General features: G+C 37.1%; 2 protein-coding genes across 2 annotated transcripts in view; one reads left to right on the top strand and one right to left on the bottom strand.

Moving 5' to 3' along the window:
* The first annotated feature begins 303 nt into the window (after window positions 1–303).
* On the top strand, window positions 304–4,970 carry psmb3 (proteasome 20S subunit beta 3). Its single transcript, XM_030146973.1, has 6 exons — window positions 304–441; window positions 1,535–1,719; window positions 2,047–2,154; window positions 2,692–2,869; window positions 4,626–4,720; window positions 4,803–4,970. The coding sequence occupies exons 1-6, from the start codon at window positions 439–441 to the stop codon at window positions 4,849–4,851; spliced, it is 618 nt and encodes a 205-aa protein (XP_030002833.1). The 5' UTR covers window positions 304–438; the 3' UTR covers window positions 4,852–4,970.
* Window positions 4,971–6,456: 1,486 nt separating this feature from the next.
* Window positions 6,457–16,736, bottom strand: part of LOC115425294 (phosphatidylinositol 5-phosphate 4-kinase type-2 beta) — a 39,809-nt gene continuing 29,529 nt past the window's right edge. Inside the window, exons 8-10 of the mRNA XM_030142731.1 lie at window positions 10,799–11,060; window positions 10,589–10,692; window positions 6,457–7,624 (exon numbers count right to left, since the gene is read on the bottom strand). Of these exons, the coding sequence (XP_029998591.1) occupies window positions 7,544–7,624; window positions 10,589–10,692; window positions 10,799–11,060 (447 nt within the window). The 3' untranslated portion in view covers window positions 6,457–7,543. The remainder of the gene's footprint in view (window positions 7,625–10,588; window positions 10,693–10,798; window positions 11,061–16,736) is intronic.

Below are 16,736 nucleotides of genomic sequence, written 5' to 3'. Positions count from 1 at the left end.
TAAATAATGTGCAAACTGTAAGGTATATAAAACTTTAAAACGTTAAATCTTAAATAGAAAACACTCAAAATATATAACAATAAAAACCAGATACTGCCGAAAACTACATCACCCTGGGCTGATGATGCAGTTTTCGGCAGGGAGCAGAATTCGGCACAACAGCGACCAGTTTTAATTTCGGTTTAACACGCGTCGATCGAACTATACAGTCGAGATTTCGTCATTGTTCATTTCCTCCAATCACAATAAATCATGGTGGCGGTGTCCTTACAGCCGACCAATCGTATTCCGCTAAAACGATGACGTAGAAAGAAGGTTTGTCTGATTTTTGTGTTTCTAAATCGTGTAGTCACTGTGGGATGCTAGTCATTCATATCAGAAGGAAGAAGCTAAGTTAACAAGTTTTAGTAGTTTTGAATACACCACAACGCCTTCATAATGGTAAGAACATCACATTCTACGGCTAATGGGCGATAGTTATTGTCATTTGAAGAAATGTGTTAAGAAAGTTAACAGTTAGGAGAGCTTGTTCGTCGTTAGCTCTCAGGGTCTCTGAGTTAGCAGAGTAACTAGCATGTCTCTTAAAATGAGCACTGTTAGTATCGGTGAGTTTTATAAATTATTGTAGCTTCCGCTGATTAATTTGTATTCAGTGAAACGTCTCATCCAATAATTTAGGAAAACAGAGTAGGAAACTTGTTGGCCACATCCCTAGCTTGGTTAACATTAGTTATTACACACCTTAGCTCACTTAGCTTAACACGAGCTAGCAACCAGATTGTTTTGCACACAATTACTGTATTTTGTCAAAACTTACTTGAATAGTATGTGTTTGGTAGCGTGTTTAGAAGTGTAAATGCAACAGTAAAACATCTCTATTCTGGATTGTGTAAGGCTACTCTGAGCAGCATTTTTAGTCTTACCTCTATCCATCTTACTTCATATATTATAATTTTTTGTAGAGGTATCAAATAAGGATGTCATTTACTTTGATGCTTCAGATATTAAAACAAAAAAAAAAAAATCGCCGGTGACAGCAAAACGCAAACTGTTTTAAAATATATTGTTAATTGGTTACGTGTTTAACACAACCGTAAAAAAGTTGCTTGATTATCAGGAACTGGATTTTTAAGGTTACTTGTAGAATCAAACTTTTAAAAGCTTAGTTTTAACCTTTCAGTATTTTCATTCATGAAGTGAAGGTTTTTCTTTATTTTAAAGACAAGTCTCTGTCATGTCAAAGTCTTTGTTAAGGGATGAAACTTGCATATGTGATTACTGAATTTTCCTTATTCATTATATGTAAACAAACTCTTCGCAGTTGTTTAATTATGGGAAGTTGTGAATTAAATAAATTCCCGTTGGATGTGGTCAGTAAGTTATCAGATAAATTACATTTTGCTTGTTGATCATCATCATGTTTGCTGTCAGGAATGATTTGACAGGTAAAATGTAATATGGTGGTTGATAACACGTGATGATGCTGTTATTGGTGTGAGCATGTGTGACATGTCTGTCCGTCTCCTCCTTTCAGTCTATTATGTCATATAATGGAGGGGCTGTCATGGCCATGCGGGGGAAGAACTGTGTTGCCATAGCATCAGATCGAAGGTTTGGCATCCAGGCTCAGATGGTCACCACAGACTTCCAGAAGATCTTTCCCATGGGAGAAAGACTGTACATTGGTCTGGCTGGACTAGCCACAGACGTACAGACAGTGTGAGTATGCATTTTTCTGACATAAGAAAGATCGTAAAGGGCATTATATATTCTTTTTAAAGGTCTGGGAAATAACTAGACCTTGTCAAGTCATAAGTTTGGGTACTTACTTAGTTTTGTTTTTTTTTAATTTAATTTAAATGTCGTAGACCACTTGGTGGTATCCCACAGTGTTGTAGTAGATAGGCTTTGTTGGAGAGAATGTAGTGTCACAGTTTGCCCATATACCACAAAGTAACTGGAATTCTGTTATTTAGAGTTTGAAAAAAGGTTAAAATTGACACTGGTAACAATGAGAGTAACAGACTGACTCTGCTTTGTCCACAGAGCCCAGAGGCTTAAATTTAGACTGAACCTGTACGAGCTGAAAGAGGGTCGCCAGATTAAGCCTAAGACCTTCATGAGTATGGTGTCCAACCTGCTGTATGAGAGAAGGTGAGTAAGTGAACTGTTGGGGTGTTTGATGGTTTTACCTTTAATGGACTTAATTGGGTATAGAAATATTCTTTTTTTGAAGAAACTGTGAGACACAGCAAACATTTAACTCGCATTATTGATTGTCTGACTGATCCCTGGTTGTACAACAGTTCAAGTTAGCCAATTAAAACTTAAGACTGAGGTACTCCACAGTTCCATGTATAGGAAAAAAAATCTATGACTAATTTAGATAGAAAACAGTAGTAGGATGCTCTACTTCTTCTACGCTGCAATTTGACTTTCATTTCATATTCGTAGCGTAACAAAATCAGGGTCTATGATAGTGATTAGTTCACAGCAATGCTTTCGTACTTTCCTCATAAAGAATATTAATTGTATATTAATTACACAGGCCTATGTTACAAATGAGAAACTATATTCACAATTTTAACTGTAATCCTAACCTAAAAAAGAACCAATTAGAATACTTAAAGCATCGGAGTGCTAAGCAGTATCGATTAAAATCTTAACAGTACCCATCCCTGCTCCCAACAGGTTTGGACCGTACTACATTGAGCCTGTGATTGCAGGACTAGACCCCAAAACCTTTGAGCCTTTCATCTGCTCTCTGGATTTGATCGGCTGCCCGATGGTGACGGAGGACTTTGTTGTGAGCGGTACCTGCTCAGAGCAGATGTACGGCATGTGTGAGTCACTGTGGGAGCCAGACATGGTAAGCAGCATGTGGAATCTTATCCTTTTACCTCCGTAGGATGGTTGTTTATAAGGTAGAATACAACTTCATTTACATTCATTCATTTAAACTAGGGCTTCCCAAACCTTTTCGGTCACACACTATCTCCTATGTTCTGATCAAGCTGATGCTCTAGTTTTTAGACACGTGGTCTAGGGCTGCATTGACTAGTTGACAAATAGTCATAAACGACTAATTTAGTAGTTGACGAGTTGTTATTGACATCATGCACTGTTGTTTAAGGAAAAATGTTTACTTTATTACTGATTGCAACTCATGAGTATTTACTTGTTTAACAAACTTTGTTAGGCACTGGAATTGTTGTGCACAAAATGCACTTCTGCTTAAAGGGAAAAAGTATGTTATTGCTGCTGCAATATTTGTTGAATATTGAATTGAATATTTGTTTAACAAATTTTGTTATGCATTCTAATTTTTGTGCACCAAATATTCTTGTTAAAAGACGAACATTTTATTGCTGCAGTAAGTAGAAATAGGAGCCTTTTTTTTTTTTTTTTTGCAGTTCATAATCTGACTTTGTCGACTATTGAAATAGTCAGTGGTTGTGGCCCTAATGTACTCTTGAAGAACAGGAACAGCAGTCACTAGGGATGCAACGGTACTCGGGAAAACCGTGTAGCATTTGGTCTGCCCTGCACAGGACAATCTGCCCTTAGGGACCGCGGGATTTTGGTTCGATTGATTTCTCGCTCTTGCTTGTTCAACATCCATGTGAGCACACAGCACGGGGAAGCCCCGCCCCTCTGTGAGAGACAGTGGACAGAGACGTGGCCTTAGACTCAACACACATCTGAGTCCTGCATGGGTCCGGCACTTTTCCAAAACCAGCACCCACCTGTACCCGCATACATTAGACCCGCAACCTGACCTGACCTGCGATTAAACACATTGTCTACACAGTAACTCACTTTTAAGTTTTCGTGGGTTCCCAGTAACTTACAGGTTACAATACCATGACACGCTATTACAAGGAAATGCGTATGGTAGCTAACCGTGGCGTTTTTATACCACGGTTTTCTTTTCCATCCCTATGCAGAACAGGGATTTATTTAAAGAAAGCTCCCTTTGGGCCTTATGTGTGCGCGTCTGTTTTATACGACTGTTTACTAGTAGTCAAGGGATAAGAAAGGATTCTGTTGTTCAGTACAGAAGGTGTTTTTTTTTTTTGTTTTTTTTTTTATTCAGTACAGTGATAGAATTTGTTCCCACTGTGAAATTCAGTTTTTGCTGACAAGCAAAATAAAAAATATAATTTTGGGAGAAAAAAATCTGTGCTCTTTACGCACAAAACACATACCAAAACCGAACCGAAATCGTGGCCGAAAAACTGAGGTACAGACCAAACCGTGGGCCACCTGTACTGTTGCACCCCTAGCATTCACATTAACTGTCAAAGCAGTAACTTTAGAGAGAAGGCGAGGTTAAGAAAGGCAAAGATTTGACTTAAATTGTAAGAAAGCCTTTTCTGTTCTTAAATGTCATGTTATTGTTACTTGACTTGCCGATAAGTTTAATCTAAAAATATTAGTGTTATGTAGCCAATAACAATAAAGAAAAATACTTGTCCTAATGAACAAGTTGGAATGTCCTGACTTAAACATTCTGTTGGAAATGTGTGTCTGAGTATTCCATACTTTGGCCTCAGTGGTATACTTCATTGGTGCCATGATTTTTCTGCAGCCTTTGTTTAAAATCCAACTGTTTGACTGTGCAGGAGCCAGAGGATCTGTTCGAGACCATCTCCCAGGCCATGCTGAATGCAGTGGACAGGGACGCAGTGTCTGGCATGGGAGTCGTTGTACATGTCATGTAAGCGCAGTCAGAGTGAGTTCACTATGCACAGCACAGTTCACCTGAATAAGACACTCAGCATTTTCATCTTCTTTTGCAGTGAGAAAGATAAGATCACAACCAGAACCCTGAAGGCCAGGATGGATTAGAGGACCTGCTTCCCACACACTTCACCAACACACGTTTTGTATAGAGATAATAAACAATACTTGTACTGTCCTTTTTTTCTTATTGATATTCTTCAATAAATGAACGTCTCAACAGTGAACTTGATTTGCATTATTTACTTTTCAGATTTCTTCTCAAATTATCAGCGGCTAAAATTTACTTAAGGCATCAAATGAGTGGCCATTTGTCAAAAAAAAAAAGTTGTAAGAAATGCATAGAACTGTGTTGAAATAATGCTAATCCATTTGTGCACAGACTACAGATATTATTTGACAGTGGAAGCTCTATTTTCAGAAATATTGGATTTGGAATAGCACGTGTATGTGAAAACTTTTGTTGGTGGACGGACGTGACATTACCCATGATGCTCTGGTCAGTACCAGTACTTTATTAGGAATAAACTTATAGACTTACTATTGCTAATTCTCCTCTTCTTCATAAATGTTAGTATTGTGGATCTAAAACAATCCCAGCTGACACAAAAACACTAAATGTGTCAGTGGACGGATGTGACATGGTTGTTGTGGATCCCATCATACTGATGCTCTGCAGCCATGTCAGCGTTTACAATAATGACCCCTGTGCAAAAACTAGGAGCACTATTATTTATTGGATAGTTTATCATCAGACTAAAGAGTAAATAACAATATAGAATTATTACCTCCGCCAAGGAGGTTATGTTTTTGCCAGGGTTTGTTTGTCTGTTTGTTTGTTTGTCTGTCCGTTAGTGTGCAACATAACTCAAAAAGTTATGGACAGATTTGGATGAAATTTTCAGGGTTTGTTGGAAATGGGATAAGGAAGAAATGATTAAATTTTGGTGGTGATTGGGGGGGGGGGCACTGATCAGCCTTGGCGGAGGTCTGCGCTCTCCGAGTGCTTCTAGTTTCTTTATAAAAATGCTGATTTAAAAAGTGACCGTGCCATTCTTCATGTATGTATTGGTGGAACATAAGCAGGATGGATCAGCACCATACTCCAGATTGAACCTGTACAAATAAAACATATGTAGGAGAGAATCTGGGAAGAAAAACTGGGGAATCTAAAAGAATAGAATATTTGTTTTTCAGGTAAATTCAGTTCAAATATAACTTGGCCATTTGTGACATGAAAATATAGCTTTAATTGTGATGAAATTGGACATTTTTGAGCTGAAAACATAGTTCATATGAGCATCAACATGTTGAACAGAACTGAAATCCTGTCCATTTGCAGAACTGTCATTTACCAACACAAAGTTCCTTTAGGGATTCACTTAGATTGATTTCTTATGAACAAAGACAGAAACAAGACCTCTAAGCAAATTTTAGCCGTCAGAGAAAATAAACCCCAGGGTGATTCACAACTTTACAGCCTTTTTGTGGGACAGTGGGCAGACCGGTGGGTTTACGTTTGCCCCTAATCTGCCTGAAAAACTGTTCAAAGATCTAATGTGGAAAGAGTAGAGCTCAGCCCTTCCATCTGTCAGCTTTAACTTAAACCGTATGAGAACACCTACACTGTACCAGAGAATTAAGACACTAAACACTGAACTGAACATAAACAACTTCAGATGCAGTAAAATAAGTTCAGACCAACAACAAAGACAAGATAAAACTCCCTTTAATATGCAATGAATCATTTTCAAGTAACCTTTTTTTCTAATGTCTGTTGGTAACAAAACAATACTGTATACAAACACAAAATTGCTACATTAATGTAAACAAGATATAAAAATGATCCTTATGGTAATAAAACAAGTATTTGCTGCAGAATTCCCCTTCTTATGTGAAGTTTTTTTTTTTTCCTTAGACTGACCTCCACCAAGCTCACGGTTAAAATTTCAAAAATATTCAAAAACAATATGGCAACGTAACATTCAAACACCAATTTTTTCAGTTGTTTTTTTCATTTTTTTTTTGATTTTTTTTGTTTTGTTTTAATCATAACACTCAGATGCTATGTTCAGTGGTTTGATGTTTCAACTTACTGGTGGAGTCTCATGTACACATCATTGCCATGCATTTTTGATATTGCATTCATTTACTTAATACATATATTCATGTGTTGAACCCCTGTTGTTCCAATTAGACAGCAGTTTGTTTTTTTGTCACTGAGAGAGTGAGTGAGAGAAAGAGGAGTCTGATGGCGACCGTTGAAGGAGTTTGTCATGCAATCGGACCGTTCTGCACCTGTGCGATGTGTTTACATCCGTGTTTGTATTTAATAGAAACTGTGAGAAGAACAACAACAACATGAACAGAAACAGAAGAAAACTGTACTAACGGACTGTTAACTGCTGAAGCTGACACACTCGTTCAAGGCATTAGTGACACAGTTCCTGTGCTGGCGTGAGGAGGAACGAGGACGACCGGGGGGGGGGGGGGGGGGGGGGGGGTCTGGGGATGCTGCTCTGAATTAGGCGACAGGTAGGGAGGAAATCACGAGTTCTTCCTTATGAGGCATGAAGGGCTGAGGAGGAGGTGGATTTGTGAGTGTGTTTCTGTGCGGAACAGTGTAACAGCTTCGGTGTATCTTTCCTGTGGGAGGATGGATGGGAGTTGTTTTTGTTTTTTTTTTCCTTTAAAGGGTGGGGGTGGGGGGGTGGACCTACCATTGAGAAGAAGGAAATAAGTGCATGACATTAGACAGATCAATGACAGGATGTGACTGGCTGGACTGGCAGACATGAGTCTATGAGAGGATGTTGGACATGAACTCGTAGAATCGTTTGGAGTACTGCTCCGGGTTCACCGTCGAGATCTCAGCCCCCGCCTGAGGAAGGAAAAGGACCAAGTAAGCCAGTGTTTTTCAACCTTGGGGTCGGGACCCCATGTGGGGTCACCTGGAATTCAAATGGGGTCGCCTGAAATTTCTAATAATTGATTAAAAAAAAAAAATTTTACCGCTAAAAAATATATGGTGAGTTGAGAAGAGACAATCCCAATCCATAAAAGACACGACAAACTGAAGCTGAAACTGAAGCACTGTGGTTCTGTTTATCTGTCAAATGTTCATTGTGGTCGGTTTCAGATGCTGCAGCTCTTTCATAATTCATACTTTGAGTTCTTGTTTGTTCAGTATTAATTTGCAGTCTTGTAAATACAAGCTTAATAATAATAAAATTCTCACTTTGTGCAGTAATCTACTCCTGGCTTTTCTGCCTCCGTCCATAATAATAAACATTATATAGACTAAATGTCCTCTAAAATTAACCTTTATTTGCAACTTAGTATAGCAAACTATTACATGATCAAAAACAAATTAATTTTAGTAAAAAAAAGTCTCCGTTTTGAATGTTTGGGGTCGCCAGAAATTTGTGATGTTAAAATGGGGTCATGAACCAAAAAAGGTTGGGAACCACTGAAGTAAGCACTTTTTTTGTACTTTTCCATGGTTTCACTTAATTGTAGTTCGTCCTGCCACAGTTATTACGTGATCACAATTATTTGAGGTAACTGTGATAATCATCCCAGTCACTTATATAAGGAAATAACCTATTTTATCATCATTTCCACCTTCTGGCTGTTACTAATGCCATCATTTTGTTGTGGCCTATTCTTTTTGGGCTATGAGTAAAATGGAGAACAAGCATCGCTTTGGTTTATTTTGATGTGGCACATTAGTCAATATCATGTCACCATGCTTTATTTTTATTAATAAAAACAATGACTAACTATATATGTGCCAAAGTTTTATGCCTTCTTTATAAGTTGTATGGGGATAAATGATGTCTTATACTAGAGCAGTTGAATGAAGTTAGAAGAATAAACAATAACATCAGTATTTGCAATTATCTGCATGATAATTAATCATCAAATTTCAATAAGGTGAGAGCCTTAAATATAAATAAATGTATATATGAACACCGTTTTACCATAAAATTGTAACAGTTTCTACTAGGCCTGTAACGGTACACATACCGAACCAAACCGTTTCGGTACATACCTGTTCGATTCGGTACACAGCTGTACTGAAACGGCACAGTATGATGAGAAAAAGAAAAAGGAACGAAAGATGTCATTCGACGTGGAACTTTAAATTCGCGCAAGTTTCACACGGACATATGGAAGGACGCACACATTGACCCAAACTATGAAATAGCAGCTGATATAAGGTTAAAAAAAAACAACAAATATGATGTGAACCTAGAAGGAAGAGACTGAAGACCCTCCACCATCAGTCCAGTCCAGTTTGGATCAGTTCAGGTTCAGGTGAAAGACAACGACGAGGAAAGAGATGTTAATAATACGGACGTTGTTTGGCCCCTAGGAACTACGGTAGTTCTACAACACTGACACTAGCTCTGTCTGTCTGTCTGTCTGTCTGTCACACACGCTGTATAACAGAGGAATAAATAGAACATTGAAATTATGTTAAGTTTCACTTTCGTTTCACGACAGCGTTAGTTATGGACCGCACCCCCAGGTATATAACTACGTGCCCCCCCTACCCCTCAAAACTACCTTTCAGGGAAAAGTGCAATACTAATGTTTAAAATACATTTAGTAATATTAATAATTTATTTTATTTTCTATTTGATTTGTAGCAGCAGAATTATATTATTCCTGTTTTTCTATATTCTATTGTCTCCAAAAATTGGGGGAAAAATGTAAAAAAATTCATAAATGCATTAATAGACATTTTGAGGGGTTTTCTTTCTTCCCGTACCGAACTGAAAAAAAAAACGAACCGTGGCTTTGAAAACCGAAAACGTACCGAACCAAAAATTTTGTGTACCGTTACAGGCCTAGTTTCTACAAACACTTTGTGCACAATGCAATAGGAAATACATCACTCCTAGGGATGTAACGACTACTGGTATAACGATAAACCGCGGTAAAACTGCAGACAGTATTACCGTTTAAATTCTAATTATCATGATAACTGTGTTTAATTACGGCACTTTTAGGGGAAAAAACGCCTATGTAAAGATCTGCTTTTATGTCAAATATTTGAGTATAGTTTTAATTTATTACAATTTTGAATTTATATTCCTAATATTTGGAACCAATATTCACTTTTAAAGTCTTTTAAAAGGCTCATTAAGCATCTGTGTGTTATTTATGCAATAAAGTATATACATTTTTCAGATCGGATTTATATATATTTTTAGTTTTCTGGCCTGTTATGTTGATATAGTAGGTTCAAGTGAAAAAATAATAGGCAGATGATATAGATGAAGTTGTGCTGAAAAAAAAAGATCCCAAACATGGGTATAGTAAACATTTGTTTATATAGTATATAAAGGCAAAATCAAAAGTACTGAAAAACAGACAAAATAGGCTCAGACCACTAAGGTTTAATATTTGAATGTTTCTGCAACAGAAGGGACATTGTGCCTATTATTTTATTTTACCATTATTTTTTTTCAAAATACAACTTTATTAAATTATTTCAGTGTGTGTATTAGTACTTTTTGAACATTTTGAGCACAATTTCAACAATACCGCGATAATAATGATAACCGTGATATGAAATTTTCATATCATTACATCCCTAATCACTCCAAAATGTGGGACTTTAATGATATACGGCCTCAAACTGCATAAAATGTATCTTGTAATTGCAGTATGTACATGTAATTACATTCAGAAGTGACAATTTTTTACATTTTGTTGAGCTCTTACATACTGTAGTGCTTTTACATAAAGTGTTGTTACAGAGCTGGTACTTGTGTGGTAAAAAAAAAACAAACAAACAAACATTTAAATGTATTTGTGCATTCTTCACACTCACCCCATGTTTCACAGTTTTGGCAGCATGTGCAGCTTTTTTCTTAGCGTCATAGTGCGTGAGGATGTCGATGATCGCCATGAAGTATACCTCCTTCTTCACAGCACCTGAAACGACGACAGTGACAACAACACATGAGGAGAGCTCCTTCTCAGAGGAGGCGTCTCTGAATAATGTGAAGCCGACTGGGCTCAGACAACGAGCGCCTCTCACTGTCGTGGCTCTTGATTGCGTAAACGTCCACAGATGGGTCGAACTCCCCAGGGCCGAAGAACCCGCCACAGTTCAGAGGGTTCCCGGGGCTGTCTGGAGGTGTCCCGAAGGAGCCGGTGAGGGCGCCGCCTCCCATCCCGTCATTCTCGTACTCCTCCTCGTCTCCGCCGCCCTCCACGTCCATCTCCTCCTGCTCGGCCCGGTCCACGTCATGGATGCCCACCAGCAGACTGTAGTCCATGATCTTCAGGGTGGCCAAGAACTGAACACACACAAAAACAACATTATCTACAAATTCCATAAAACACAGGGGTGGTAAAACTATTGAGAGCCTCTGGTTTAATATTTCAGTGATCAGTGAGGCAGTTAAAAAACATATTTACATGGAATTCATACTCCTGGACTTTCTGACCTGGCTCATGCACCACAAGAACAGTACCTTTGAGAGAATATGGAAACCATTCCTTGACTATATTAACCCTTTGATGCATGAATTATGAGAACCTTAATCAAGATTTTTTTCCTGAGTGTTTTTATTCCTCTTTAGGCATGAAAAAAACAGTGTGATTGATTTTTTTTTTCTTTTTTTGTAATGAACCTATTTTTCATGCTGTTACAAAAATTTCCACTCAGCTGGACACCGTGCGTTTAATTTTTGAAGCAAAGAAACATGCATTTACTGTCATACTGTGTGAAAACTATGAAATAAATGTTGTTTTTTTAAATGTTGCTAATCTCACGTTTTCTCACATTTTAACACACTATAACAGTAGTTATTACTCACTCAAATAATATGCAAAAAACAACAAAACACAACAACTTAAAAAAAAAAAAACCAAAACTGTTAATTACAGTCTAATAACAATTAGCAATTGATTTACACTCAAATATGTTGCTGCAGATCAGGTTTATCAAGAACAGGAATGTTACAGTAAGCAGTGTATTATGGGATGATGCATAAGTATCCACTGTGTTGGTTGATATGCAAGTAAACCAACAACAAAATCCATGAATATACAAGAGAACAGCTGTAGAATAACTGTCCACTGTAGTGACCAGTATGCATGAAAGGGTTAATGTGAATATATCTGCTATAATGACGAGAGCATTTGTATAAAAAAGGTTTTCTTTTTTCCAACCCAGCTTCCATGGTATTGAATACTGTACTCTACCTTTCATATGTATAGCCTGGAGGGTATGTGCATGTGCATATGTATATGTATGTGTACATTTATGTGTGTATGTGCATTTATATATAAATTTATTGATTTATTTATTTTCTAACCACTCCCAGCCTGTGTTTTGTGTTTAGTTTTATTATTTTGTTTTATGTGTGTGTGCTTCAAAAAAACAAAACCCAATAAACACGTTTATAAAAAAACAAAAAAAACCAAAACACCAACAGCTTACAAAGTCGCACATATGAACAAATATTTAACATCTACAGCAGGCAAATGAATCAGAAACATGAGATATAATAATGAAACACCAGTGGGGATCATTTAAAAATAAATAAATAAATACATATTTACAGTGACCCGAATATCAGATTGAGTTCCACAGGGCTGTTGAGGATGTAATATTAGTTTGGGCCACTTGGGGGCAGTGCAACAAGCTGGTACTGTCTACAGATGGCTGTTGGCTGGTCTACATATTAACTAAAGAAGAGTTTTTTGTCAAAATAACTGGTGCTTAGAGACAATAACCTGTTTCCCGCTTTCCATCTATCAGGAAATGAGCTCTCTATTGTTGACAAAGTTAAATAATCTGGTCACATCAAAAGGAGTGATCTTTGTGACCAAGGTTCTAATAGTCTTGGATTTTTCATCATAGTTTAGTTTTTAGTTTTGACTTTTTTTTTTCTCTACTTCAGTTCATTTTAATTAGTTTCGAGAGCAGGTTTGCTAGTTTTTTATTAGTTTTCGTTATTTTCTAAATGCTCAGTTTTAGTTTAGTTTTAGTTTCTTTATATCTTTCATCTTCTTCTCCGTCGTATTCAAATAAATCCCAGACAGGACTCTGCTACTTTCTCCCACCTTTAGTCTCCATGTTTCCAGGTAGAGTGGGGATGAAAAGACAACGCTAAACCACAAGTGACAGAACATTAAATATCATATGGTGCCAGCAGCTAAAATTGCTTGAGGGAAATAAAATTGAATGAATGAATGAAGGTTTATTTCAGTTAAATACAAAATACAAAACACATACATATTAAAAAAAACAACAAAACAAAACACCTACATATTAAAAAAACAAACAAACATAAAATTAACACATTTTGTAACTGAAAAAAGGAAGAAGCTGAAGCCGGAGGCTTATTTCTGCTTCTCCTATTTACATCCTTGGTCCATGTCCACACCTTAAGTTGCAGAAGATAAATACTTAAACTTGAATTATACTACATTCAGTGTAATAAGTTATTTTGTAATCATATTACTTTCATAGCCCTTCATAATTTGACAAATTAAAGTCTTTTTGAAACTCAACAGTGAGCTACACAATTTCACTTCATCCTTCAGTTCGTTCCATAGCTTGACACCAATAACTGAAACACTGTGATATTTAACATTTGTTCCTTACATTTTTCAAACACAAACATCCCTCTTAAATTATAATGTCCTTCTCTTAACTTAAAAATTTTCTGAATACAAAAAGGAAGGTGTTTACTTTTAATGCGAAACATAAATTCCATTGTTTTTAAATATACAATGTCAAGAAATTTTAGTAAACCAGATTCTACAAAAGTGTATTACTTGATTGGAGATAACCAGCTTTGTTTATGACTCTAATAGCTTTTTTTTGGAGTTTAATTATTGGGTCTAAATTAGTCTTATACACATTGCCCCATATGAAATTGATTTCATATGAGTCCGACATTGACAAAGACGAAAACAAAGGGAATTTTATCCATAATTTTTATACATTTTAGTAAGTTTTGTAAGCACACAATACAGTTTCAGTTAGTTACGTTTTTTTTCTTTTAATTATAGTTTTTATTTATCTCAGTTAACGAAAATGTTTTAACAATTCTAGTTTTCGTCCTTTTGTTAGTTTTTGTTAAAGATAATAACCTTGTTTGTGACGATGATATTCAAAGGCAATATTATGAATTGTACGCCCAAGCAAATATGCTGGCACGCAAATTTAGCATGTGTACGAAGTAAAACTAACTTCGTTCAAAGCTTACTGTACCCCACTTGTGGTGGAACAACAGCAGAGTTAAATTCAAGAAGCTGCAGGTTACATACAATGAAGCGCTGCGCCTACTATTGAAAGTCCCACTTTGGGTGAGTGCCAGTCAGCTGTTTGTGCAAAATAATGTTCCCACTCTTAATGCTGTGATCAGAAACTTGACGTATAAATTCATAGGCAGACAGGAGCTGTCACAGAATAAAATTATAAAGGCAGTTTTCAGACCTGGGCAGCGCAGTATCAGGTACACATCTGGACTTTGGAGGCAATGGAGACAGTATATGTACTGAAAGGTTAAATTTTACTGTATGTATGTGGTTGTTTTATTGTTATGTTTTTTATACGGACCTTTGAGTCTGAAATAAAAATTGAGTGACTGATTGAATAATATGATCGAGGGTTTTCCCTACTGTTATGAGGCTTTGGTACTGCGCCTAAACCAAAAAGGAAAATCAGTGTCTTGGATGTAGTTCATCATCTGCTCAAGCTTTTTTCAAAAATATAATAATAATGGTCAGAGAAATTCTAAACTGTGTATTTAGTATTTGAGCTGAAAAAATCAACTCAAATCAATTTTAAAAAATCCTTCAATTATAATTTTCCGGAATCAAAGCTTTGTTTCTGTAATTTGCTGCTACTTAACATCCGTTCTGCTGTTGTGTTTCACATGGACTTTTGTTGCGACGCACATGATGCCAGGATCAACAGAAAAAACATGGAGGAAAGCTCAGAAGAGATGAGGAGAAAAAGGCAGAAATTGTCTATATGGTCACTTTTTTACAATGGAACCATCACTTATTCCTTTAAACCTTTAAGCTTTAACACAAACATTAACATATTTGTCTATTTTTTCAGTTATATGTTAATTCCATCTTAAGTTGTTGGTATGTTGGATTCAAATGTGTTGAAGACTGCAGTGCACATATTGTTTGTAGATGTCATTTGTCTATTTATAAATGTTTTTATATATACTTGTATACTGTTATTTCTTTATAGATATTTTTATCCTTTTACTTTCAGGCTTTTTGGTAGTTGTTTATGATGTTGTTTATGGGTGTTATTTCAGCTGGTTCTGGAATAACAGACAAGTTATGTGTCATTTTCAGACAAGTCTTTTTCACATTATTACTTTTTTTTTAAGTGGCTATTGCCACAGTGCTGTGGGGCTAACTTTGTCATTTGTCTATGACGACAGAGCCCATCAGTGCCCTTATTATATCATGTGTAGACTGGTAACCTGTCCCCCTGCTGACACAGTACTGTGGACAGAACCATCACACATGCCATGGGCCTATCCGGTTACAGGAAAAGGCTAGGGGATCAGATACCGGCTATGTCCAGGCGGCAATGCTCGTGGTACTTTTCTTTTGCGGATTCTAAAAGTTTCGTGTCCATACACGTATCGTTTCAACAAATATCTGCGTCCAGGTGAAAACAGGAAAACTGGTTTAAAACGGTGTAATATGTGTGCCACACCTATATGTGGCGCTGTACAACAACACAGACAGAGCCACAGGATACACTGAAATCACAGAGCAATGCACTGAGCACGTGCATGAGGTTACGTCCAGGGTTTTCTTCCTCTGGTCACATGGTACTATGATGTTATTGTTTCCATTAAGTGGTGTTGTGCCTATTCATATGCCAATGCCAGGGTGGCATTGTGAGATTTTTCTTCTCTGGGACCCAACAACACCAGTGTCATGTGGACGAAAAGCTGAAACAATTTTTAACTTTTGTGGATTTACATAATTTCATTATTGTGTGTACGGCCATGCATCACCACAGTTCTGTGGCAACAAGACAACAATGAGCTCATGGAACAGTATCCATGATTGGCTCTGGGGAAACAAAATGTCATTACTGCTTATTGTCACAGTACAAATGCTAACATTTGACTGGCTCTGGCAATAGACAAATCGATATATCATGCCGCAGTACTGTGGCAGTAGCCATTGCCTTTTTTTTTTGCCAATTCTAATTATCATTTAATCAAAGAAAATAATCGATAGATTAATCAATTACAAAAATCTTTTTTGTTTGGAGTTTCTTGTCATTTACAGACATGTACACATTTTTACTATTTTTCTTCACTGAGCCACACAATCATTTAATTGAATTGAAGAAAATAATCAATAGAGTAATCGATCAATTTTCAGAATTGTTGATATTAACTGTACAAATTAGATGCAACTGTTACAATTTGATTGTGTAGGTCCAGTACAGCGGTTTTCAATCATACATTTGATATGCAGTGTACCAGCTTCAGTCCTCAGACGTGCTCTTCTGCAGCCTCCTGTGTATCAAGATGCACGATAATCAAATGGATGTATTAACTTAAATCTTTCTGCCATGACTGCTGCTGCTTCCACATGTCAAGTAGCAGTAGATGTTTTCTTCAGCTCTCCATCTGAGCTGGTGCTTCCCAAGGGGGAGGGAGGCACACCACATGCCATATACAGCCACATTTTCTATTACTATGTCTCTCGGCTGGCCTGGGAACGCCTCGGGATCCCCCCGGAAGAGCTGGAGGAGGTGTCTGGGGAGAGGGAAGTCTGGGCATCCCTGCTTAGACTGTTACCCCCGCGACCCGGCCCCGGATAAGCGGAAGACAATGGATGGATGGACAATTTGCAAGAGACATCCAAATGGGAAACAAGAATGACTAGTGGTCGTTATTTTCTCCACAATGATTTTACATTAATGTAAACCACAAAACTAGAGAAATCCCTGACTTTCTGCGCTT

The sequence above is a fragment of the Sphaeramia orbicularis genome, chromosome 1, assembly GCF_902148855.1.
Source record: "Sphaeramia orbicularis chromosome 1, fSphaOr1.1, whole genome shotgun sequence".
Classification (NCBI taxonomy): Eukaryota; Metazoa; Chordata; class Actinopteri; order Kurtiformes; family Apogonidae; genus Sphaeramia; species Sphaeramia orbicularis.
Note: the sequence above shows the minus strand (reverse complement) of the source record. Positions and strands in the feature narration are given on the sequence as shown.

Bases quoted from the DNA above. Each gene is read 5' to 3' on its own strand.
- psmb3 (XM_030146973.1), top strand. The intron at 1,720-2,046 runs GTGAGTATGCAT...CTTTGTCCACAG, and splicing joins GCCACAGACGTACAGACAGT to AGCCCAGAGGCTTAAATTTA. The intron at 2,870-4,625 runs GTAAGCAGCATG...TTGACTGTGCAG, and splicing joins CACTGTGGGAGCCAGACATG to GAGCCAGAGGATCTGTTCGA.